The 26,690-nt window shown below is 44.4% G+C and overlaps 1 protein-coding gene and 1 long non-coding RNA gene across 6 annotated transcripts in view; one reads left to right on the top strand and one right to left on the bottom strand.

Annotated features, from left to right (window-relative positions):
* FOXN3 (forkhead box N3) overlaps nucleotides 1-26,690 on the top strand; it is a 339,469-nt gene that overhangs the window by 130,415 nt on the left and 182,364 nt on the right. For 3 of the 5 annotated variants that reach the window (XM_006122336.5, XM_014573258.4, XM_075926734.2), the window contains exons 1-2: nucleotides 4,961-5,431; nucleotides 9,219-9,775. In XM_006122336.5, coding sequence (XP_006122398.1) covers nucleotides 9,233-9,775 — 543 coding nt within the window. In that variant the 5' untranslated portion in view covers nucleotides 4,961-5,431; nucleotides 9,219-9,232. Of the gene's footprint in view, nucleotides 1-4,960; nucleotides 5,432-9,218; nucleotides 9,776-26,690 lie in introns of those variants that run through there. The other 2 variants (XM_025184274.3, XM_006122337.5) reach the window with 1 other exon arrangement.
* LOC142829094 (uncharacterized) overlaps nucleotides 1-26,690 on the bottom strand; it is a 97,151-nt gene that overhangs the window by 36,183 nt on the left and 34,278 nt on the right. The gene's annotated exons all lie outside the window — the stretch shown is intronic.

Consider the following 26,690-nt stretch of genomic DNA (forward strand, 5'->3'; position numbering starts at 1 on the left):
CACAAGCACCCTCCCACCCTCCACGGGGCCAGGACACAGACCGGTGCTTACAATACTGGAGGGAGGACCCTACTCCAGAGGCGCTCCTCCTTGCAAACATACAACACGGGGGAAACGGGGGAAACCGAGTGGGCCCAAGCCACACAACTGTGGGGTCACCTGGGCTCAGGGGTGGAGGGCATGAGGTGTGTGGACAGTGGACGGCCTGCCTGACTGACCCATCCTTTCTTCTCTTCCCTGCAGTGGGACAGTCTGGCCGCCAGTCCGGCAGCAGCGGCACCCCCAGCTGGCCAATTCCAGAGGCACAGGCTCCGACAACACGACCAGCTGCTTCGCCGCCATGTCATCGTGGTGGAGGCTATCCAGGCCTCCATTTGTGAGCGCGTGCAGGGGGACCTGCAGTGGCGGCAGGAGGCCTGGGGTGCCTTCCTGGTAGAGTGCCGAAGGATGGCCGACTCCATGGCCATCCTCATGGCACACTTTGTTCACGCCGTGCACTATGGCATGGCCGTACCCCATGCCCCCGCCATCCCTCCCGTAGCACAGCCCATGCCCCCTCCTGTCCCTGAAATGGCCCCTGCTCCTATCCCAGCTCCTGCCCCCATAATGGCCCCTGCTCCTATGCCCCCAGCTCCTGCCCTTGCTCCTGCCACCCCTGCTCCTATGTCCCCAGCTCCTGCCCCTGCTCCTGCCGCCCCTGCTCCTATGCCCCCAGCTCCTGCCACCCCTGCTCGTATGCCCCCAGCTCCTGCCCACCTCCCCGTGCAGCCTGCCCCGATGCGGCCTGCCCCGCATGTGCAGGTCCGCCCCCGAAGAAGCACTCGCAGGGGCCACCCGTCCCAGTAGCTTCCCCCCCTCCCTGTCCCAGTTGAAGGTCTCACCCCCTCCCCATCCCAGTTGAAGGTCTCTCCCCTCCCCGTCCCAGTGGATGGTCTCCTCCCCTCCTCCTTGTAAATAAAAAGTTCTATGTTTCAGTTGATTTTTGTGTTGGTTATTGTGTTACTCTAGTAACTGTAAGAAATGATTTGAGATGCCAATTAGCCACCTAAATTTAAAAGGGTTACAAACTGTGGACACCAAATTCTTTATTCTATCACCGGGGGGTCCCTTTTTAAGTGGTCATTGGTTTGTGACACATAAATAAATACTGAGACTTTTCAGTAAAATTTAAACCACAAACTATATTTAACATAGCTAACAAACAAGCAAGAACGGTTAAAAGACGCACACTAAAGATTATTAATCATAGTCTAGGGGCAGGGAGGACGATTGGGTAGTGTTGCTGGCAACCTCAGTCCTTTGGTCCTTCCGGGCCTCGGGAGAGGAACAGCCAGGTGATCCCTCGCAGACGACTGGAATCAGGTACACTGACTTGAGCCTTCTGCACGAACCCCGAATCCTCTTCCCTGTTCTTCGGGACAGGCGATGGTGGCCTAAACCCTAGCCTAAACTAAAAAGAAAAACCCTAACTACGCCCGACGCACCCGACGAACAGTCACGATGATGGCCGATGTGCTTTGAACCGACGCTTTACAATTGGGGGGAGGTAAGGGGAAAGGAGGGGATGGGAGAGAGTAGTCTGGGGAGACCCAGGCGACCCTACTACAGGGCTAGGGCAAACATGTCCACCAGGGCCTCTCTGATGCGCATCCTGGTGCGCCCGGTGGACGGCAGCTGTGTGGGGCGGGTCGAATGTCTGTGCCTCGGCTGCCATCCATGCAGGGAGGAAGGTCTCCCCACTGCGCTCCACAAAGTTGTGGAGCACGCAGCACACGGCCAGTACCTCCGTTGCATTCCGCTCATCCGTCTCAAGATGGGTGAGCAAACAACGGAAGCGGGCTTTTAAACATCCGAAGGCGAGCTCCACTGGATTTCGGGCCCGGTTGAGGCGGTCATTGAACCCGGTCCGGTTCTGGTCCAGCTGCCCCGTGTAGGGCCGCATTAGCCAGGGCAGCAGGGGGTAGGCCGCGTCCCCGACGACGCAGATGGGCATAGGCACATCCCCGATAGTCAAGTCCCGCCGGGGGAAGTAGGTGCCCGCCTCCAACCTGCGAAAGAGTCCGGAGTTGCGGAGGATGCGGGCGTCGTGTGCCCAGCCGGACCAGCCCCCGTAGATATCCAGGAAGCGGCCCCGGTGGTCCACGAGGGCCTGCAGAACAATGGAGCAGTACCCCTTCCAGTTCATGAAATGGGCTGCTCGATGCTCCGGGTCCCAGACGGGGATGTGGGTTGCGTCCAGGGCTTCCCCGCAGTTGGGGAACCCGAGAGCAGCGAAGCCGGCCATGGTAGCATCCACGTAGCGCAGACGGATGACTCATGAGAGCAGGACGTCGTTGATGGCGTGGACGACCTGCAGAAGGGTGCACAGAAACACAAGGGAACACATCACATACGGCAGGGGTGAGTGTGCGCTCCCTTGGGCCCCCACCCCTTGATTCCCTCTGTCTTCACGCGTGAACACACACTCAGGGTATGTCTACACTACCCTCCTAGTCCACGAGGAGTAACGGTAGTTCGGACTAGGAAGCCTCGTCCGAACTACCTAGTCCGTGCCGCGTGTAGCCGCGCGGCACGGGGTTCGAACGAGCCGGGATTTAAAAACGGCGGCGCCCGGCTTATGCAAATGAAGCCCGGGAAATTCAAATCCCGGGCTTCATTTGCAAGTGCGGTATGCCTACATTACCCCGCTAGTTCAAACTAGCGGGATAGTATAGACATACCCACACAGACACACACACACAGACACACACACACACACACACACACACACAGACACACACACACACAGACACACACACACACACACACACACACACAGACACACACACCAGGGCCCCCCCATCACACGCCCCCCCCCACCAGCGGGCCTGTGCAAGGGAGGAACGGCCCAAACCCCTGGGCGACCCAGCTTGGAGTCTTGGCTGTCCCTGGGCATGGAGTGCAGCACCCTCCCCTCACCCCACTCCCGCTGGGACTTACCTCCACGACGATCACACCGACGGTTGATCTTCCCACCCTGAATTGCTGTGCCACCGAGCAGTAGCTGTCCGGTGTGGCCAGCTTCCACAGCGCGATGGCGACCCTCTTGTTCACGGGGATGGGTGCCCGCAGCTGGGTTGTGGCTCTCTGCAGCGCGGGGGTGAGCCAGGTGCACAGCTACTTTCTCATGCAGAAATTCCGGAGCCATTGCTGGTCGTCCCATAGTCCGAGGACCACCCGGTCCCACCAGTCGGTGCTGGTGTCCAAACTCCAGACTGGCCTCTCCACGGTAGGGTGCTGATGCCACAGGGCTGCCATGGCCTCCCTGGTGAGGGAGTCCAATGCGATCGCTGCCTCCTGGTCCATGAACAGCAGGGCACCGGCCTGCAGCACGAGCTGCACGTATTTGCACAGCTCCAACAGGGGCCCGAGCAGGCACATGGCCACCCATGGCTCCATGGCAGACAGGGCAGGGCAGAAGAAACAAAACGCAGGAAAAAGCAGTTGGGGGCCAAAGGGTGGTGTCCCCAAAACTCAGAGGGCAACCACCAAACCTGCTAAGGGTGTCAGTCCCTGGCAGAGGTCCCAAGGCACGGGAGCAGGAGACCAACGGCTGTCCGGCGAGACCCCTTTAAGCAGGTGTCTGAACGGAGCTCCGGCCCCGCCCCCGCCCCCGGAAAGGTCTGGTGGCCTTTTGCCCTTTTCAGAATGGTTCCGGGCTTCTGCTTTTCTGGAAAAGCGCGCCGCCAATGTAGACGCGCTTTTCCGGAAAAGCGCATCGTTATAACAATAACTCCGGGACCAATGTAGACACGCTTTTTCCGGAAATACTTATAACGGAAAACTGTTCCGTTTTAAGCATTTCTAGAAAAGGGTGCCAGTATAGACGAGCCGCTGTGTTTGTTTCCTCCCCACCTCCACCGGAGCCAGAGCTGAGAAAGTTACAGTGCAGTAAAGTGGCAGTATAGACAAGCCCTTAGCCCTACTCATAATTGGTGTAAAAGTGCTACATATCATTTGACATCCATTATATGACTGCACAAAATGCAAAGAGTGGAGAATTAGGGTTAGCATTCTCAATATTAGGCAGTTTGCTTCCCCTGCTTTGTTTTTTCTAACCTTCAATTTGTTGACTTTCAGACTTGTCTGCTCTCCCAGTCTCTTCTGGGTTGAGGGATGGGTACACCCAGATGGCACTGCTTTAATTTGAATGCATTTGGTTGTCTTGTTTTCGAATATTGATGCCCTAATAATGTTTTACCTGTGAGGTGCATTCCTATAAATGGAAACAGTACTACCAGAATACTGCTTGCCAGAGGGAGACAAGTACCCACTGTCAGGGGAGGGTGACTAAAGAGGTTTCTTGGATTGTGCCCTCCAAAGGAGTATACTTGATTGATCAGGATGGGAAAGAGTGAATTCCAGAGCCCACGAGTGCTCTCTGACACAACTTTGAGGCCTGGCTACTGTAACCTCCCCATCAATCGTAGTTTTTTTTTTCAAGTCTGAACTTCTTTAAATTCTCACCGTTTTGTGATAAAGGGTTTTGTTGGGGACAAACATCAGCCTCCCCCTGATGTTTTCAGCTCTTAGCACGGCTCTGCACCGCCGCAGTTTCAGAGCGCAGTGCAAGCACTGACGGAGGCAATGTTTCTCACCACACAAACAACTCGGATAAGGCCGAGCTGGGGACGGGCCCTGAGTTAGAAACTCTGAGGTGACTTTCAGGACATGCAACCCGGGGGCCAGGGACAGGCTGGGCAGGGGCGGCGCGTAACCGGGAGCCCCCAGAGCGAGGAAATGTCTGTGTAACTCGCAGCAGGGGAGAGGGGTCAGCTAGTGGAAGTGGCGGAGAAGCAAGTGAAAGGAGCCGGAGGAGGAGGGAAGGCGGCTGGTGAATTTCCTGTAAGCGAGTCAGAGCGTGGAGCGGGGGGGGAGGGGAGAGTTGCGGGGCAGCTGCCGCGCTGGGGGTGTGGGCGGGGAGGGAGGCTGTCTTCATTTCCCCCTCCTGCCTGCAATTGGGATCTCCGGGCGTGCAAGGAGAGCGAACGCCCTCCCCCACCCACTTGGCTCTCCCCTCCCTTCCGTGGCTGCTGGAGTGCTGGCCCAGCCCAGGTTTTCTCTTTCTCTCCTCCCTCCCTGGTCATGTGTCGCCTTTTTTTGTTTGCTTGCAGTGGAAACAATTTATCGCTCTTCTGCTAGCACCGACCCAAATCGCTGCCCACCAGGAGTAAAGGAGGGAGGGGGAGGGAAGGCAGAAAGGGAGGGCGGAAGGTAAAACTACAGGAGGGTCCCATGGTACTGTATTTCCTCTTGTGCCCTGGGACTCCTTTCCCCCTCTGCACGTTGTTGGCTCAGGCTAAGGGAGGAGACGATGCCTTGTTCAATCAGATGAAAGTTTGCATAATAACCATGAAAGGACAGCGGTAAAATCTAGCCTCTCTCAAGCCAGGTAAGTTGTTGTGTCTTTTTTTTTTAAGATTGCATAAGGCACTGCATTGAAAGCTCAGTGTGGTTAGATGGAAATCGCAGATCCCTTCTCTGCAAATTGATCAGCGCTTTATACTAATTAAAACGTGCTGATCGGCTTCCAGAATTGCGGCTCGTGTCCGTGCTTCTAGCTAAATCAAAGAAAGGAGTAAGTTGATCGAAGAGTTGTATGTATTCTCTAGATGTGTGGTGGTTTAGTTGCTGCTATTACTGCTACCCTGATTCCTAAGACACTTGGTGAACAGAGTTGGTATTGTCTTTAAACTAAAAAGCCACCGTAGGCAGCAGAGTCTGGCTCTCTAGCATGCTGCCTATTCACGTATTAGTGGGGGAGACTGCTAGCAAAGCCAGAATATTAAAAAAATCCATTCGTTGTTTGGCGGTAAAAAGAGATGGTCAGAAAACTAGATCAGAGCACTGGGGCCATAACTCCTTAGGCTTCTGAGGTATATTGATAAGTTGTTTTTATGGCATGATCCAGTAAGGCCAATAAAAGGTTTATGACATCTGACCAGCATTGAAGGTATGTTTGCTGCAACTGCCAATGGCACAGGCACTGTATAGGAATAAGAGCAGTTTTCCAGTTTCCTAGCAACACCATTGATTGACTCAAATCCTAGCCAGTCACTGCGTGCCTTTTCCCCTTCAAATGTTTTTGACAAGTACAGGGCGAGTGTTGCAATGTGTCTGTTTCAAAGTGCAGCAGAACCAGTCTCTGGCTGATTTCGTCCTCTTTGTTTTATTTTTTCCATTGTCAACTCCTCCCCCCCCCTTAAAGATACAACATATGTCCAGGCCTAAATTGTGTCTTTCAATTCTGGAGAACACATTAATAGCTGCTGGGTAGTAACCTTCTCTGTCCCTCCCCCTCCCCTTTCTTTTCCTCTCAACCATTTCTGTTCCTCTGTGACGGGAAGTGAAAGAGAGCGCAACTCATACCAAACAGAAAAGTTGGTAGAGGAGTTCACCAGTGAATAATTATTTACGTATCTGGTGGAGCGACCTAATTGGCAGCAGATTAAAAAATGTTTGCTTAACTCTCATGTGATCAGGCATTTTTTTGTCTAAATATGGAGAGATAGAAATGCAATTCGGTATATAGTTTGTCAACTTCTGTACAACTAGTCAGTTGTGGTTTATGAAAAAAAATAGTTGAAAACAAAGTTTAGAGGACATCAAGCTAGTATATGGTAGCCTGTACTGTAAATGATGACATTGTTTTTGCTTTAGTATGCTTAAGGGCCTAATTTGCAAGGTACTGAGCATCTTCCATTCTTGCTGAACTGCAATTGGATTTGGGAGTTCTGAGAACCCCACAAAGGCAAGTGACCTTATTACTTGAAAAGTGAAAGAGTCAGATTGACTTGAAACTTGTCTCTTTCTCTCTTTCTTATATAAATTCACGTATTGAAAAGTATTCTGTAGTTTGATAACTTTTGTACATTTTTTTTTGAGGGGGAGGTTCCTGTGAATGGACTGTTTTCCTGCTAATGCAGTTCTATTCATTTTAAAAAAAAACTGTAGGAAAGTTACCACTTATTGAACTTCTTTCATAAGTGGGGGAAAAAATTAAGTTACTCTAAAGAGACTTTTTGGTGATTCCTTCTGTCTTTTTAAAACAATAACTGAATTTAGCAACTAGCATGTAAGTCCTTAGTCTTTAAGCAGAAGTCATCATTGAATTCAGTGACGAGTTCTGCTTAAAAATGGACGGCATGATATGGCCCTTTGGGAGGATACTGGCAAATAAGCAAATTAAACAGAAAGAGAGCAGCATGTTGTCATAGCAACAGTGCAATTACATTACTTTACTGTCAGCCATGATATAATTTTCCTGTTCAGGAGCTCATGGTGCCTAACTTCCATTTGGAGCCAAAGTTGAGTTTGCAACATAGGTGAGCAAAGAGCAGGGCCCTGGTTTTGGATTAAAACTTGTGTTTATATTCCAGACTTTGAGATTATTTTTTGAAGTCTGGGCAGTGGTGTTTATGTAGGCTCAGCCTCTCTATCCAAATGTCTATCAATATATTTTTCTTTTTCCAGGTAGCTTCTGTCTCAGACTAGCTGCTCTTGTTATGCTTTTTGTAGTGGTTTTACTGTACATGTGGCAGTGCCATACAGTTGTGTGTGTGTGTGTGTGTTTTAATCTTTGCATAAGTGTATTCTGTTTAATAGTACAGTGTAAAGAATTGCAGTAGGGGCACTTGTTTTCCTCTTTTATATTCCATACATTCTGTACTTCATTTGTCCCTTTCCCCAGAATGTTGGCTGTGGCTTCTCCCCACCTTATCCCCTTCAGCTTTTTTTCTGTAGATAAGGTGCTTCAGCCCCTGTATGATTTTGGTTGCCCGTTGTTATAATTTCTCCTCCACTGCACCAGCAAGATTGAGATTATATGACTAGTATGCCAAATGTTTCCTTGATAGTCCCTTAGAGGAATTATAGTGCTTAATATATTCTACAATATATCCTACGCTTTTGTTTACAAGCAGGCATCTTTTGCCTCTTGTTAATTACTTGGACTGAAAGCTCCATAATTTTACATCCACTGCTAATATCTATCTTTTTATCATCTCCTTAGCGTTGTTTATGAAAATTAAAGGCACATTTCTCCCCTGGCCATGCTGCCCTCTCCACTTAATTTTTTTAAAATTTTACTCCAACGTGTTTGTGTTGAAATCATGCAGGGCTTGTCTACACTGGCAAGTTACTACTTGCTAACTTTCTTCTTCAGGGGTGTGAAGCCCACTCCTCCCCAAGAACAGCAAGTTACAGCTCTGTAAAATGCCAGTGGAGACAGGCTACCTTCCCCATGGAGATAGTTTATCTACAGCACTGGGAGAACTCTGTCCCAGCACTAGTACCATGACCACACTGCTGCATTAAAGTGCTGTTGCAGTAGCGCTTTCAAGTTGGACGTGTACACAAAGCAAGATTGCTTATCTGACTAAGTCAAGTCCTTCTGAATATTATTGATTTCTCACTCCCTCTAATCCTCTAACACAATATTCTCCAAAGATGTTGTCACCATATTTCTTGGAGGTCACTTACAACACATAACATTTCTCATGGATTCTCATTGCTATCACACTTCAGTTAAGTTTAAATGTAGGTTAAAATCCCCTTTGTTTACATGAACTTTGAAGTGTCCTGTTTTTCTGGTACATGCCTCTGTATTTCTTGGCCCGGTTCCAAATTGCAGGATCTCCTTCATGTCTGTTTAAAAAGTTTGGCTCCCAGTTTTTAACTCAGCCATAATTATGGCAGTAGTTAAATTTGGTGTTTGTTTCCTTGTGTCCTCAGCCAGAGGAGACAGAGGGACTTGTATCACAATGCTGTTGTATTGTCCTCAAAACTAAAACAACTGAACTTAATTTGAAGCAAGTGGCCTTATGCACCCTGTTGGGGTTTTTTTTTTTTTTTTTTTTTAAACGTTTATATACTTATTAAAAGCAGTATGACTATAGTATTCTCTGTGTGTGTATGTGGAGTTTTGAGTACATGCAGAACTGAGGCATATCAGTATTGTATTATCCTAAGGACTGAAATTTCATTTCTTTTCCTGACTCTCTATTACATAACAGTCTTGGATATGTGTTTAGGTGATCCTGTTATTTTTAATGTAGAACATAAAAGGCCCAATTATTGACTGGGGGAAAAGCTGTCAAAATGTAATGCTGTATCTGTCTTAACCAGCGCTAATCTTCTTTACTTTTTTTCCCCTCCCTGCTTTGGATTTACTCTACTAGGAGCTTCTGTCTAAATGGGTCCAGTCATGCCTCCCAGTAAGAAGCCGGAGGGCTCAGGAATTAGTGTTTCCAGTGGACTGAGTCAGTGTTACCAAGATAGCGATTTATCAAAGGCACTTCATGAGGATGAGGACCTAGATTTCTCTTTGCCTGCCATCCGATTAGATAAAGGGGCCGTGGAGGACGAAGAACTAACTAACTTGAACTGGTTACACGAAAGCAAGAATTTGCTAAAAAGCTTTGGGGACTCAGTTTTAAGAAGTGTTAGCCCAGTTCAGGACATTGATGATGACACACCTCCTTCTCCTGCTCACTCGGACATGCCCTATGATGCCAAGCAGAACCCCAACTGCAAACCTCCTTATTCCTTTAGCTGCCTCATATTTATGGCCATTGAGGACTCGCCAACCAAACGCCTGCCTGTGAAGGATATATACAACTGGATCCTAGAACATTTTCCTTATTTTGCTAATGCACCCACTGGATGGAAAAATTCTGTGAGACATAATCTGTCATTAAATAAGTGTTTTAAGAAAGTGGACAAAGACAGAAGTCAGGTAAGATTCCAGCTATTCAGACATACCTGTTCTTAATGAAATTCATCCGTTTGTCTTAAAATATATTCACTATAATCAAATGTAGTTTGCAGAACTATCTCTGATAATTTCAGTTCATTACATTCGCAAAGCCAGCATTACTCTAGGATGGCTCGTTCTGACTTTATTAAATTCATTGTCTAGACATCTGTAAGAAAGTTCTCTTGGGTTTTTTTTCCAGCTGGTGTCTTCATGCATAGTGGTTAAATATTGTTTTTAGTTATCATGCTGTGCTAATGGTTTCCAGCTATACAAGACGCATGTAATCATACTATAAATAGTGTGCAGCACTCTGCTTGGCTTATACAAATGTGTGGTGAGAGGGAATGCCATGAATAAGATTCCATCCCCTTTCTCTTATCAGAGTTGCAATTTGAGGGAACTTTGTTACTTGTAAAGACTTAAAAGTTCAGAGCTCTGGTGGTGAGCATCTTGTGCACTTAACCTGCTTGGTCTCAGATGTGCTTAAGAGAATCTCCTCTGAGAGGTCCTAAGTGTGCCAGCTGCCAAGGAGAAAGTTGTGGCACTGGGATGTCTGGGTCCCACTCTGTAACTTCTGTGGTCCACAGTGATTGTTAGCTCTCTTATGCTCCTGCAGCCTTGTTGATGACAAGAGGTCTCTTGTGAGGTGACATGAGTATGAAAAGCAGACCTTTAACATCCAGATCTTCACTACTGCTGTGTTACTTGGTTGTGCTGTTTGAATTTTTTACGTTTCATCTGAAGAAACAGACTGGGAGAGAGGAAGGGAAAGTGTTTTGGGGGCATTATTGCTCCTGCATAATTTGTATACATAAATTTGTTAATTAAAGGGAATAGTTGTCCAATTTCAAATGGATACAGCCTTTTAAAGTGATAGGACCCTTCTACCTATAGCAGAGAATATGCCACCAGAATTGGCAAACTGCCATTTCTCCTCTTTGCTCTCTAATTCTAACAGGTTGGTGAAATAAATGGCAGGTCAAATGACACAGGATTAGAGAATATATCTATATAGTGGACACACTCTTCTATTTGGAAAAAATACCAGTTTATTCAGATTTGTGTTTCTTCATTTGGATGTAGCAGTTGCTCTGTTGGCAACATAAACTGGTAGCTCTAAAACTAGACTAGGTGAGATCTGATGCGAATTCTGAAAAACTGAAGCTGATGTAATTATTAAGTGGAATTAATAATGTTCCAGAGATTGCATAGGTAGGCATAAACAACTTTTTGGTTAGATTTCAAAACTTTATTTGTGTGTAGCAGCACCCTAAAGACTAAAAAAACATGTTGATGGTATTATGAGCTTTTGTGGGTACAATCCACTTCTTCAGATGACTGGAGTATTTCAATTTTCAATACTGTATTTTCAATACCCATGAAAGCTCACGATACCATCTACATGTTTTGTTAGCCTTTAAGGTGCTGCTAGACTATTAATTGTTTTTTAAGTTTTGTCCAGATACAGACTAACTCGGCTACGCCTCTGAAGCTTTATTTGTGTGGGTTTTTTAAACTTTTTAATTGGTTTCCTAGCATTCACCTTTTCAGATAGTTTGGTCTGATTTGTAAATGCCACATTTGATAAATTAGTAGCTGCTATATATGATCATACGATTAAAATTGGCTCTAGTTTCTGAACAGGGCCTCATTTCACTGAGGGCATGTCTACACAGCAGGGCTGAACTTGAAATAAGCTATATAACTTGAGCTATGCTAGTAGCTTGTTTCACCTTTGGTGCAGTCTACACGGTTATTTCGAAAGCGATCACTCTTCCCCCATATTCCCTTACTTCGTGTATGATGAGGGTTACTGGAGTCAGAGTAAGAATTCCTCCAGCTCAACATTGTCGAAATAACTGCTTGTGTGTAGATGTGGACTGTGTTATTTCGGAATAACATTAGTTATTCCGAAATTACACTGCTGTGTAGGCATAGCCTTAGAGTTGTAACTTTCTATTTGAAAGTGAAAATATAAAACAGAGAACATACAATACCATTCCTTATTGTGGCCTATAAATCACACTCCTGACTACCACAAGCTAACAATGTAGATTTAATAAGACAAAACAAAAACTTGGAACAAACTACATGTGTGCTTAGCATTCCCATTTGCTTTTTGTTCCACCCCTATTATTTTGTTTTCAAATTTACCTGTTTAGATTACAGTGTCTCTGTATGTCAAGCATCCAGCACTCTTTTGGGACCATAAGTAATACCACAAAGTAATCAATCTTCTATAGGAAAACAGGGAAATTGGGGTTCCTCTTGCAGTATGCATAACACTGGAAAACTGACCAACTAAAATTGGTGATCATGATCACAGTGGCAGTACCATGTTCATTGCTAAAGTGATGAGTGTTTTAAAAATCCTGATTAAAATAAATAAGGAGACGAGGTTATGATCTCTTCTTGAGAAAATGAGCTGTCAAAATTGTATAAATATCTGTCCCCTTCCCAGTTCATCATAACATCCACTTCTCCTGATGGTAGTAACAATAATATTGGTGAAATCCCCAGTGCCCATTTAAAGTGTACAATGTGTAAGGTCACCTAAATAACCTCCTGAATTTCTCTCCTCTTCCTATGGGCAAGAGTGCTGGCGTTTTGCACTCAGCTTCCATGACATTTACTATTTTCAGTTGCTTTAGTATATAACTATTAACTAGTTTGGCGGAAGAAGTAGGCTTTATATGTTGTGTGTCTTATAATAGCTAGCTGGATATCTTGTAAAAGATCTGTTCAGAAGTCAGATAGTAAAAACAGACTAAATCTTTTTTTTAAGATCACAAAACTCCCATTAATTCAAGATAATACTTTGCAGTAAAAGACTGTGTGCAGGTAGCTGGGTTTGTGTATGTATTTTACTTGTTGCTTTTGTGTAGAAATGTAGGTTAGCAGATGACACATCCTGGAATCTTAAGACAAGTTCCAAAATATGCTCAGCATGTTTTTGTGTTTATTTCAGTTTTTGGAATTGAACCCATTTGCTAGTGGGTGTGCAGTGACACATTGTGGGAAGCTAGGCGATTTTTCTTTCATGGCCATGTTCTCCAGTGCTAAAATTTGTTTCGGTTTTTGGTTTTTTGAAAGTTCTGGTGAACAGTTAATTCTTGTTTGAATCTTTTCAGAATATTAGAGTATGTCTACACCACACAGCTTTGGCAACAAGGCTGTGTTGATACAGCCCTGTTGATAAGTCCGTTTGTGCGAACATTGTTTGTCTAGAACAGAGGTGGGGAACCTTTTTTTAGGTTGGGGGCTGTTGACCTGCAGAAAAAAAATCAGTTGGGGGGGCTGCACATAAGTGAGAAGCAAAAAAATAAAAAAATAAAAACAAATCCTCACTGATGGGGTCCTCTGACTGAGGAGAGAGACTCTTCCCACAATCCCCTCACACACCAGAGCCTGTGAGGGAGGGCAGGCTACTAGATTTTGTTTGCTGCAGCCCCATGGGGGAGTTGGTGGGGTGAGGGGTAGAGCACTAGCACAGGCTCCCCAATGTTGGGAGACCAGAGGTGGGAGCCCTGAGGCTTGGCGGCTGGATCTAGGGTTGACAGGTGTCTGGTATTGACCCTGACAGTCTGGTATTTTCGCCTTCTGTCTGGTTTAAAAAAAAAATCAGAAACTACTGGACACCTAAAATGTCTGGTATTTTCTGATATTTCTGATTATTTTTTCCCCCATCCAGGAAGTTAAAATACTGGGTGCTTACCGGGTTCCTCAGGGGAGCTGGCCTGGAGCAGGAAGACAAGATGGCAGATGGCCACTGGCAGCCTGTTAGGGCCTAAAATCCTCAAAAGCATTTCTTAAAGGGGCCATGCTTTTTTTATTTTTTATTTTTGCTTAGCTCTTGGGGTCCTTTTTCCCTCCCCTCCCCCAACAATTTTGGTCTCCCCTTTTTTTCTCAACAGAATTTTTTCCCCCATGCATGTTTTTTTTTTTGGGGGGGGGGACGGTGGGGAGGGTTGTTCGATATTTTTGGTTAAACCATCTGGCAACCCTAGGCCCCCGGGTCTACAAAATACTTTCACCCTTCAACAAAGGTTGCCCAGGAGAGTGCTCCTGCTGACAAAGCAGCATTCACACTTTCATTTGCTGCAGCAAAACATTGGGGGTCTTTTATATTTCATATTATTTAATATAGTGCCATTGGAGTAAATGTTCTCCAGGCAAGTAGAAAAGCCAAGAGGCACATATGATAAACAACAAAAGATATGGGTAGGATGTACAGAAGTGTAAGGTGAAGGAAAGATAACAGTAAAAAATAAGAATGGAACACATACCTGTGTGATTTATTTTATTTTATTTTATTTTTCCTTCCCCATACACCTTCTTTACTTCCCATGAGAAGATCACTAGGTCGGACCTTAATAACTTGCATATCACAGGCTGCTAGATTTGGGTTGTGTGCTTCCTCTTTTTCCAGTTACAAAGCTCTGTGTTATCTAGACTGAAATATAACATGACTAGAACTGGTTAAAAATTATGTTTCTGGCTAATTTCACTAACTTTTACCTGTTGATTTGCATTTACATAGCTGTCAGAGGGAGACTTTGGAGCAACTAATTGTGGAAACTAGACTTTTTTTTTTTTTTTTTAATATGGTACCTTATGCCACAGTGAGAGGAATTCATCTGAACCCTTCAGTTTTAATGTCTTGTGCATTTTGTGGCAACCCTCTGCATGTACTTAATTGACTGTATGTGCATAAGGAGAATGCTTGACTCTTACATGGTATGCTCTGTGCCACAGAAAAACAAGATCTACAAATGGCATCTCTCCATCTTTTTTTCAAAGTTCTGAAATTGTCTCACTGACTTTTTTGTATGGAGGAAAAGAACAAAATTTCCATGATACAGTACAACTTAGGGATGTAATGTAGTTGATTAAGCGATTAACTGATAAGCAAAAGCTTTTCGGTTAATGCTGTAGAGTACAGAATACACACGTTTACCCCCCCCCCCCCCCCAACCAGGACATTTGTCAACAGGCTGGGTATCAGCCCAGCTCAGTCCTCTGTGGCTCTGCATTTAAAGTGTATTGGGAGTCAGGCGAGCAGGCAGCCCTGCTCAGTTCCAGCTTGTGCCAGGCCCGGGAACTCAGCCCGCACCATCCCCCGGACAAGGGCTGCTGCCACGGGTGAGAGGCAGCCTGTATGTGAGGGGGAGCTGGTTTTTAAACCAGACTATCTACTGCCTGACACCCTGTGCTGCTGCTTCTGATACAGTGTGAGGTGGCAGGGGTTCTTCGGGAGTGGGGACGGAGTGCACTCGCTGCCAACCTCAACCTTTGGGACTATAAAATAGTTGAGTAGCTGATAAGAATGTATGAGATTAATTGATTATTCAATTAATTGATATTTAACATCAGTACAAATGTTCAAATATTGCCATTATTGTCTAATATCTTTACATTAATAATACGACATTGTCTTAACCAATAGACACTTTCTAGATCCATAAAAGCTGGGATTTTTTCCCCCAGGATGATTATCTGGGATGGGCAAAGCGAGAGAACACTAGCACTTTGTAGTGCAAAACCTATTATTGGAGTTAGAATTTTAACAATGTAATAGTCTACCAGTGCATATAAAATATTACATGATCTTAAGTATAAGAAGGAGTTCCCTGGCTTTGTTTATACTGCTAGACCTATGAATTCAGTGTTTCAGATTAATCCTATTGTGAATGTTCAGATTTAAATGCCCTGTAGTGTATGCCCCATTTAGTACAATCCGTTAGCCCATGACTTTTCCGACTTCCCTACCATCTGGTCCTTGGCTATAGAAAGGAATTTTTCTTGTATATGTGTCTCCATAGCAACGAGTTTGCAGTTGATATGGAAAGTAAGCAGTTACCTTAGCAACGGAGTTACTGATGTGGCAGCTCCTCTGCTTTCAGGGAAAGGGCTAAGCTAGTTCAGACGCATTATGTAGGCTTGCTGTAATTATAGCTGCGCCCACTAGTGCTGCTTTTGTTAAAGGTCTGCAGCACTTTTTTCCTTTTAACCCCTGTTTTTTCCTCCCTAATATTTATGTATTGAGCACAGGTATACACCCTTTGCTGAAACATAGCTGGCAATATCCTAGCTATAGTATGCTTATATGTGCTTTTCAATTTCCAAAAAAACACCCCAGGAATGTGCTTATTCATTACTGTCTTTTTAGTAAATAAGGGGAAAAGATGTCTATCATTTAAGATTTTTTTTATCATTTTCTGTTGTAAATTAATGAGAATTTCTTTTTTAATCCAAGTGACATTTAAGTGACACCCAATCATAAAAGTTTAGTGCCATTCCCGTAGTCCTTTCTGCTATTAAGATATCCGCCTGACAGGGTTTTCTGCTTCTTAGATGGCTCATCCTAGTAGCAGGGCACCTTTTTTGTGACTCTCCTGGATTCTCTGTATGAGAATGGGGAAATGCTTGCTAAAGGGTCTGTCTACAGCAAACAAATCCAAGACCATCTAGCGTCCAGAGCAGCCCCTGTCCGTGGTGGGCCCTGCCTGCAATGGTGGGCTACTCCAGCCTGACCATGGGATTAAATGTGAAGTAAACTTTAAATTGAACTGCTTAATCAGTTACATGGGATTTTACATCCCTACTTAATACCCTGATCTTTGACAGGTAAAACGCCACTTATAGGGATAAGACCTTAGCTAGAATGGGGAGGCTGAATAAACTGTCTTAAACCAATCTGCGAATGCACGTTCTCCAACATTTTCTGCATTACTTAGGAGAGAATTTTTAATAGGGAGATCTTTGGCACTCTGCTAGGATTCATAATAGTTTTTCTTGGCCCATGATTGCTTTATCTGACCAGAATAACTCAAGCCATAGAATTTTAGCAGTTCCTGCATTAAATCCATATCTTCTGGTTGAGAAAGAGCATATACCTTTTTAGAGAGACTTCCCGTCCTGATTTTAAAAATATCAATTGATCAAGAATCTATCACATCTCTAGTTAAGTTGTTACAATTGAAATTACTTGGAAGTTAGGTTAAAAACTAGGCATACATATTTTTTTAGTTTCCTTTTCAAGCCACTGGATTTTATTATGCTTTAGTGTGCTAGATTAAAGAGTTCTTTACTGCTAGAAATCTTCCAGTGTAGGTACTTTAGATTATGATGATATCCCCTCTTAACCATATCTAGGCTAAAGTAAAGAGTGAGTTCTTTAGTCTCTCGATTTCCAGTAGGGATGTTAACAGTTCACTGGTTAGCTGGTATCTGCGGAGCAACTGCTGACCCACCATGGGTGGAGGGTTGTTCTGGCACCAGCAGGCTCCTGTGAGAGAGAGGCTGCTGGCTCCCAGCTAATATAGGCTGGAAGTGGTAGCTCCACACGGAAGCAGAAACATCTGTGCTTGCCCGCATCAGCCCTTATCCACCACAGAGACTGCTCCAGATTGACCACAGTGGTCGGGGGGCTGCCCCTGTTTAATCAGTTAGCGGACTCCTCTAATTGTATTTAACCTGTTAACTAACTGGTTAATTAAATAACCCTTCACTGGAAATTGTGGATCTGAGTTGGTAGAACATGCGTTGTGAATCAGAATGGTTTGTTGTTTCTTGTACAGCTCCAAACATGTTGTCAGTATGTCACTATAAATTGAACTTTTCTGGTTCAGGAACATCCATGGTCTGTCATGATTTTAGTTAGCCAGATTACAAATTACAGTAGGACAAATTACAAAGGATGAATATAGGCAAACAGCACAGGAATGAAGGGGCAAGATTAGAAAGGCAAAGGCACAGAATAAGCTCAAACTAGCTATGGGAATAAAGGGAAACAAGAAGATGTTTTATAAATACATTAGAAGCAAGAGGAAGACCAAGGAGAGGGTAGGCCCACTGGTCAATGAAGAGGGAGAAACAGTAACAGGAAACTTGGAAATGGCAGAGATGCTCAATGACTTCTTTGTTTTGGTCTTTACCGAAAAGTGAGTAGGAATGCCTAATATAGTGAATGCTAGTGGAAAGGGGGTAATTTTAGAAGGTAAAATAAAAAAAGAACAAATTAAAAATCACCTAGAAAAGTTAATGCCTGCAAGTCACCAGGGCCTGATGAAATGCATCCTAGAATACTCAAGGAGCTGATAGCTAGAGGCTCAGATACCTCCTCTATCATCTTTGGAAAATCATGGGAGACAGGAGAGATTCCAGAGGACTGGAAAAGGGCAAATATAGTGCCTATCTATAAAAAGGGAAATAAGAACAACCCAGGAAACTACAGACCAGTTAGTTTAACTTCTGTGCCAGGGAATATAATGGAGCAAGTAATTAAAGAAATCATCTGTAAACACTTGGAAAGTGGCAAGGTGATAGGGAACAGCCAGCATGGATTTGTAAAGAACAAATCATGTCAAACCAATCTGATAGCTTTCTTTAATAGGATAACGAGCCTTGGGGATAAGGGAGAAGCGGTGGATGTGGTATACCTAGACTTTAGTAAGGTGTTTGATACAGTCTCGCATGATATTCTTATCAATAAACTAGGTAAATACAACTTAGATGGGGCTACTATAAGGTGGGTACATAACTGGCTGGTTAACCGTACTCAGAGAGTAGTTATTAATGGTTCACAATCCTGCTGGAAAGGCATAACAAGTAGGGTTCCGCAGGGGTCTGTTTTGGGACCGGCTCTGTTCAATATCTTCATCAACGATTTAGAGATTGATATAGAAAGTACGCTTATTAAGTTTGCAGATAATACCAAGCTGGGAGGGATTGCGACTAATTTGGAAGATACGGGCATAATTTAAAATGACCTGGCCAAATTGGAGAAATAGTCTGAGATAAATAGGATGAAGTTAATAAAGACAAATGCAAAGTGCTCCACTTAGGAAGGAACAATCCGTTTCACACATACAGAATGGGAAGTGACGGTCTGGGAAGGAGTACGGCAGAAAGGGATCTAGGGGTTATAGTGGACCACAAGTTAAATATGAATCAGCAGTGTGATGCTGTTGCAAAGAAAGCAAACATGATTCTGGGATGCATTAACAGGTGTGTTGTGAGCAAGATATGAGAAGTCATTCTTCCGCTCTACTCTGCGCTGGTTAGGCCTCAGTTGGGGTTTTGTGTCCAGTTCTGGGCACCGCATTCCAGATGTGGAAAAATTGGAGAGGATCCAGAGAAGAGCAATGAGAATGATTAAAGGCCTAGAGAGCATGACCTATGAGGGAAGGCTGAAGGAATTGGGTTAGTTTAGTTTAGAAAAGAGAAGATTGAGGGGGGACATGATAGCAGTTTTCAGATATCTAAAAGGGTGTCACAAGGAGGAGGGAGAAAACCTGTTCATCTTGGCCTCTGAGGATAGAACAAGAAGCAATGGGCTTAAACTTCAGCAAGGGAGGTTTACGCTGGACATTAGGAAAAAGTTCCTAACTGTCAGGGTGGTCAAACACTGGAATAAATTGCCTAGGAAGGTTGTGGAATCCCCATCTCTGGAGATATTTAAGAGTAGGTTAGATAAATGTCTATTAGGGATGGTCTAGACAGTATCTGGTCCTGCCATGAGGGCAGGGGACTGGTCTCGATGACCTGCCGAGGTCTCGTCCAGTCCTAGTATTCTATGATTCTGTGTCCACTTATCATGAGTGTGGCCAAATTTCCTACAGTCCCATAAAGTTTGTTTATGGCCATGAGTTCTGGCTTTCAGTGTTCTGTGCAGTTATTTAACCCTAATTTACACCTAAATGTCTTCTAAAAGCCCTGTAAGCAGTGGAAACGTTGAAATGCTGCTAGACAACATTGACCTCCTGTGGTTTGGCACTGGTCAGGCTACGACGGTGCCGGACTAGAAAGGTTCCACCTGTAATAGTAATGAAATATAGGGAAGTCAGTGTGTAGTCAACGAAACAATTAACCAGTAAGGTTGGGCTTATCAGTTAATACTGTTGAATACATGCACCCCCTCCCGCTGCTTCTGATACAGAGGCAGCGGGGGAGGGGAAAGGCGTAAAGAGACGAGAGACGGTACCCATGGAGAGCTGACTTTTAATATCAGATCCTGCAGAGCCACGTTTCTCTTCCCCCCCCTCCCCTCCCTGAGGTAGCAGTGCAGAGGATGGGGGAGCAGGCGGGAGCCAGTATATGAGGGAAGCTGGCTTTCAAGCAAACTGCTTGTGCATATCACTCCTGTGGAGCTGCTTGCCCTCCCGTGCTGCTGCCTGTCTGTCAGAGGCACCAATACGATGGGAGCAGGGGGCAGGCAGGAGCTGATTTGAATGGGGAGTTGGCTTTTAAGCTGGCTCTACATACGTGGCGGCTCTGTGGAGCTCTCTCTTCTTCCCCACCCCCCACTTGCTGCTTCTCACAGAGGCTGTGGTGGGAGGGGAGGGAGAGCCACTGCCCCTTCTCTTCCCTCCCCCCGTGTGTGTGGGGGGGGAGAGGAGGGCTGCTCCATGGGATGCCAGTACAACCTTTACCCTCAGGGAGGTCGGTCCCCCACTGGTAAATGCTGCTGCCCTGCACTGCTGCCTTTGTATCAGAGGCAGTAGTATGTGGTGGGATGTGGGAGCCAGTTTGAAAACCAGCTCCCCACACAGACTGGCTCCTCTCTGCTGCCTCGCACTGCTGCCTCTGGTAGAGAGGCAGCAGCAGCAACAGTAGCATGAAGTGGTAGGGGGTTCCCCAGGAGTAGGTCTGGGAATCCACTAGCTGCCAGCCCTGCTCTCAGGGGCTATTGAATAGTTGTGTAACTGCTAAATTTTGATGCAGTTGCACAATTATACAATTAATTGACATCTAACATCCCTAGTGAAATATCCAGAGAACTCAAAATTCTGTGTGTGTGTCATCTGCATCCTGTAACTCTTTCTACAGACCCAAGAGGCATGCCATGACAGCAACTTTCTAATTCTTTGGGTTGAGAGCAAGCTGAGACGGTCTTGTGAGTTGAAGTTGCTATACAGGAAAGTTGGGAACAAGCTGCTGATATTTGTTGTAGTGATTGAAGATAGCTACTTAAGAGAGGATGTGTAGGTGCAATGCTCTATTGGCAAGTAGTTTTTTAAAGGTCAGGAATAGCAATATAAATGGCTTGAGGCTTTTGTCAGAGTTCTTTTGCCTTTGGAAAGTTCCATTGTCTGCAGGATTGGGCCCTCAATAGCTACTATTTCTCTCAGTGGTTCAGGTCCAGCAAAGTGCTTAACACATGCCTGACTACTTGCATGCTTAAAGTTAAACCTATACTTTGGTGGATTGGGGGCCAATTAGATGTGCACACAACATTTATAAGAACCAGTTTTTCTGGTGACGTCTCCTTTTTTAACTCGGTTTTAAAATATGGCAATAGGTAGGTTCCATTTGTGCACGGTCTTAATTGACAGCAGAGAAGGCTAAGAGGAACTGTGCTGTTACACTTATAAAAGGATGTTACTTGAAGTGGCCTGTGAAATAAGAAGGGTGTCAATAAAATCAATTAACAAGCTTTTCTGTGAAACCTTTTTTTATTTTCTTGTTCACTACCTATCTCTCTTACTAATTCCTTGAGAGTTGTAATGAACAAAGTGCAGCTGTGTTTTACATTTCAGTTGTAACAAATCTTTGGGGCTAATGTTCTATTTTGAGCACAGCAGGCTGCACAAGCCATCAGGGTTGTCTAGGGGTTGAAGTATGAGCACAGAAAGACTTTTTAAGTGTCCATTAACAAATACTTAACTATGGTGAATTACAATGAACTTCCATAGAAGTATATAAGAGATGCCTTTGAGCACCAAAGCCTCACTACATTGAACACAGCACCAATTCTTGATTGAACATTTAAAGATTACCCATGTTCCCTTGTCTCCGAAAACACCTTTCTGTTTTTTGTCCAACGCTTGAATTCTTTAGTGAAGCATTAAATAATTAATTTCAATGAGAATATATCTATCTCTTGAATTTCTCCAGAAGCTGACTCCTCTTATTTGGTAACCCCCAAAAGGAAACAAACATTATGTATTGGCTAAAAGGGATCCATATAATTAATCTATTTGTTAGTCCTTGATTCCTTGCTGTGAAGATCTTTTTAAAAAATGGTTAACAAGATCTGATTATGACTGAATAGACTAGCTGAAAGTAGGGATGAAATAGTGTAGTCGAATAACTGATAAGGAAAAGCTTATAGGTTAATGCTATAGACTACATACTCTCTCTCTCTCTTCCCCTCCCTGCCAATTACATTTTTTAGCAGGCTGGCCAGCAGCCCGGCTCTGTCCCGGCTTGCACTAGGCTGAGCCGGGTGGGCAGGCAGCCCAGCTCAATTCTGGGTCATGCTGGGACAGGGGCTGCTACCACCCTGCACTGCTGCCTCTACATTAGAGGCAGCAGCGCGGCGTGACAGGCAGCCGGTCTGAGAGAGGAGCTGTGTGGGTGTGTGTTTTTTTTTTTTTTTTTTTTTTTTTTTTTTTAAACTGGCTCCCCTCACGGACTGGCTTCTGCCTGGCACCTTGTGCTGCTGCCTCTGATATAGAGGCAGCAGTGTGAAGTGGAAGGAAGCTCCTCAGGAGTGGGCCAGAGTGCACTAGTTGCCAGCCTCACCTCTGGAAACTATAGTATAGTTGAGTAACCGATGATAATTCATGAGGTTAATCGACGATTCATTTAACCTATATTTAACATCCCAAGCTGAAAGGTCTCTTCAGATAGTCTAGAAATCAATATTTTAATTTGTTGATGAACTTCAATTTCCTTTAACCCACTGGTTTTTTTTGTTTTTGTTTTTTTGGTAGGCAGTGAATTGATATGGCTTAGAGGGTGTAGCATGTACATATATGGAATACTAATTAAAAAAAGCATTTAATAAATTGTAGAGCTGTCTTTTAATTTCTAATTCAAGCTTTTCAAAGTCCTTTATGGTGTCTGAAACTTATTACTAACATCTGTGTGTCCATGGACAAAGACATGCTACTTCATTTTTTTGAGTACAGGATATTTTGAAAAAGGGTAAGGGTGTGTGTGTGTGTGTGTGTGTGTTTGAAAGACCTGTGTCACTTTTGAAATGCCCTTTTTTGAAAGAACGCTATGATGCGATTATGCAAATGAAACGCAGGATATTTAAATCCCTGCTTCATTTGCACTTTCGATCTGCCTAATTTACAACCCTCTTTCGAAAGAGGGATGTCGTTTAGACATAGCCTTGATAGGCTGCATGGCAGCTGCCCAGAGCAGCTACTCCTGGGATTGGGACCCCCTACAGTTCTTTTTTTCCCCCCTCCCACATCTCTTTTGCCCCTTAGAGCATCCTGTGCCCCCAGTGCTCTGCCTCTCCCCCCCCCCCCCCCCACATGTCACTGTCCTATCCCCAGCACCTCACTTCCTGCAAACCTAGGGCACTGGTAGCAGCTTCCTTCTGTCCCAGGTGGAGACTCAGTCAGCCACACGAAGAGCAGCCTCGGGCAGTCCCTGCCCTGCACACAGGCTGATGCTTTGAAATGCCCTGAGGAGCCTGACGCCATGCTCCCCACAGTGTTGCAAAGCAACAGGGCTGCTTGGAGCCCGGAGGCACCATATTGCCTAATCGAAAGTCGATGCAAAATGCATTGACTGTTTGATTAGTCAGTTACTTCAAAGTTAACATCTCTAGTCATCAAGTCCAGTCCCCTGCCCTCAGGGCAGGGCCAAGTACCATATAAATCATCACTGATAGATGTCGGTCTAACCTGCTCTTAAATATCTCCAGTGATGGAGATTCCACAACCTCCATAGGCAATTTATTCGAGTGTTCAACCACCCTGACAGTTAGGATGCTTTTCCTTATGTCCAACCTAAATCATCCTTGCTGCAGTTGAAGCCCGTTGCTTCTTGTCCTTTCATCAGAGGCCAAGGAGAACAATTTTTCTCCTTCCTCCTTGTAACACCCTTTTAGATAGCTGTTTTCAAGTATCATGTTCCCTCTCAGTCTTATCTTTACTAACGTAAACAAGCCCAATTCTTTCAGTCTTCCTTCATAGGTCACGTTTTCAAGACCTTTAATCATTTTCGTTGCTCTTCTCTGGACCTTTTCCAATATCTCCACATCATTCTTGAAATGTGGTGACCAGAACTGGACGCAATACTCCAATTGAAGCCTAAGCAGCGTAGCATAGATTGGAAGAATGACTTCTCGAGTGTTGTGAGAGAGACACCTGTTAGTGCATCCCAGAATTATGTTTGTTTTTTTTTCGACAGCATCATACTGTTAACTCATATTTAACTTGTGGTCTACTTGACCCCTAGATCCCTTTCTGCAGTACTTCTTCCTAGACAGTCGCTTCCCATTCTGTATGTGTGAGACTGACTGATCCTTCCTAAGTGGAGTACTTTGCATTTGTCTTCATAAAACTTCATCCTATTTACCTCAGACCATTTCTCTAGTTTGTCCAAATCATTTTGAATTATGACCCTATCCTCCAAAGCACCTGTAATCCCTCCCAGCTTGGTATCATCTACAAACTTAATGAGCATACTCTCTATGCCAATATCTAAATAGTTGAAGATATTGAACAGAACTGGTCCCAAAACAGACCCCTATGGAACCCCACTTGTTATGCCCTTCCAGCATGATTATGAACCATTAATAACTACTCTCTGAGAACAGTTATCCAGCCAGTTATGCACCCACATTATAGTAGCCCCATCTGGGTTGTATTTCCCTAGTTTATTGATAAGAAGATTGTCTGATACCGTATTAAACACATTAGTAAAGTCTAGGTATCACATCCACCGCTTTTGCCTTATCCACAGGAGTGTTATCATATCAAAGATTGGTTTGACATGATTTGTTCTTTACAAATCCATGCTGGCTGTTACCTATCACCTGATTATCTTCCAGATGTTTGCAGATTAATTCCTTCATTACTTGCTCCATTATCTTCCCTGGCACAGAAGTTAAACTGACTGGTCTGTAGTTTCTGGGTTGTTTTTATTTCCTTTTTTTATAGATGGGCACTATATTTGCTCTTTTCCAACTTTCTGGTATCTGTACTGACTTTCATGATTTTTCAAAGATAAGGGACTACAGTAGAAAGCCAGACAGGGCTTGATGGCTCATCAGCTAGTACAAGGGTATGTTAATAGGCTTGGCTTTCTTGTGGACTTCCCGTAATGCTACTGACTCATGGACAGTGGAGTCAGATGATCTGGTGACGTGATATTAACCAACTTCTTGGTCCTCTGAACTGTTCCAGAGAGCAGGTGATCGTGAATCTAAGAGAGTTTCCCATCTTATGGAAATACTGTATAAGGCAGGGAAGGAAAACAATGATGGTCTGTAGCTTGCTTCATCTCCGTTTCCCTACTCCCAAATTGATACTTGAAGACATCTGGAAACAAAAGGACTGTAACTTGAGGGAGGGGGAGAACTGCTGGATGTAAGCTAAAAAGGTATCTGGCCTGTGAAGGGCTCTATCTGATATTATGTCTAATGTGAGATATTATTAGCTGTAATAATATTTCTTCTTATAGTTTCTTGAGTGAACCTAGCTTAGATTGCACGTTCTGTATTTTTTCTTAATCTGCTTTGTTTTGGTTGCTACCTCTTTAACCACATAAAATACACCTTTTTATAGTAACTTACTTCTGGTTTATATTATAAAGCAGCTTATGTAATTTCTATTGGGAGGGCATGAGAGGTTTGTGTATGTTGTGTTTGATGTTGATGAGGGAAGCGCACTTCATATTATTTTGAGTTAGATGCCTCCCCTTGGGGTACAAAGTCCTCCAGCAAGTCCCTTAAACTGAATCTGCTCGGTGTCCGTACTTCTGCAGCAGTGGTGGCTCTTCCTGTGAGCTTTGCTGCAGGAGGCATTAGTGCCAAGCTCAAAAAGACAGTATTTAAGGGTCCTCATGCTGGCAGAATAAACTGACTCGATGGTAACTCAGCATTTCAGAAGGCATCTCAGGGACCCCCAAACCATTATTGTTATAAATAGTTGACTTTTTTTTCTTTTCAAAATTTGGCTGAACAGTGCTTGATCTGTTGAACCATTGTACCTAAAAAAAGTTATTGCAAAGAGAAGTACTGGGACACGTTCATCCTACAGGTGAGCCCTTGGCACATGCAGCATACACAGGTATGTAGGGCACCCGAAAATTTGGGGCACCTTCCTGTTACAGACTTGTGTGGACACACAATTTTTATCTACATTTGTATCTGCAGAAATGAGCTGTGGATATCCACATCCATGGATATAAAGCGGATATCCATGGATTTGCAGGGCTCTCACTAATGATGATTCCCTGTTCATATTCAGGATGTAAAAAGTTTTAAGAACAGTAACTTGTAACTGTTAAAAATCATAGCAGTTACACAATTAACTGTTTTTTTTGGGTTGTACAGCCAGGAGGAACTAGGGAGAAAAGGATGGTGGAGGGGTTCCCCCACTGCTCTTAGGGAGCTTGGCTGTCCTCTCACTCTACAGGCTCTGCAGTATAAGCCTCATACTGCAAAGCCCCCAGTCCAGTCAGTTCTCTGGGAGCCAAGCAGGGAGCCAGTGCATGCCTGCAGGGCAGAGTTTAACCATAACAGAAACCAAAAAGCTAATGCTTATTGTTACTGGTTAAACTTTTACATCCCTAGCTCATATTTACATTTTGAGACCTATCAGTTAGCCAGCTTTTAACATGGCACACACAAAATAGAGTGATTACACACCTTTTATAGAAGTCTGGTACTTTTCTGATATGTCAACACTCTTACAATAGATTAGAATTAGAATTGGGAAAGGTGTGGAGAAGGGAAAACAAATTTATTAAGGATATGGAACATCTTCCATATGAAGAGAAATTAAAAAAGATTGGGACTTTTCAGCTTGAAAGAGATGATGAAGGGGACATATGATGGTGGTCTATAAAATTGTTAATGGTGTGGAGAAAGTGATAAGAAAGTGTGATTTACTTTACATAATACAAGAACCAAGAGGTTACC

This window comes from Pelodiscus sinensis, chromosome 5 (assembly GCF_052426305.1).
Source record: "Pelodiscus sinensis isolate ZL-2025 chromosome 5, ASM5242630v1, whole genome shotgun sequence".
Lineage (NCBI taxonomy): Eukaryota > Metazoa > Chordata > Testudines > Trionychidae > Pelodiscus > Pelodiscus sinensis.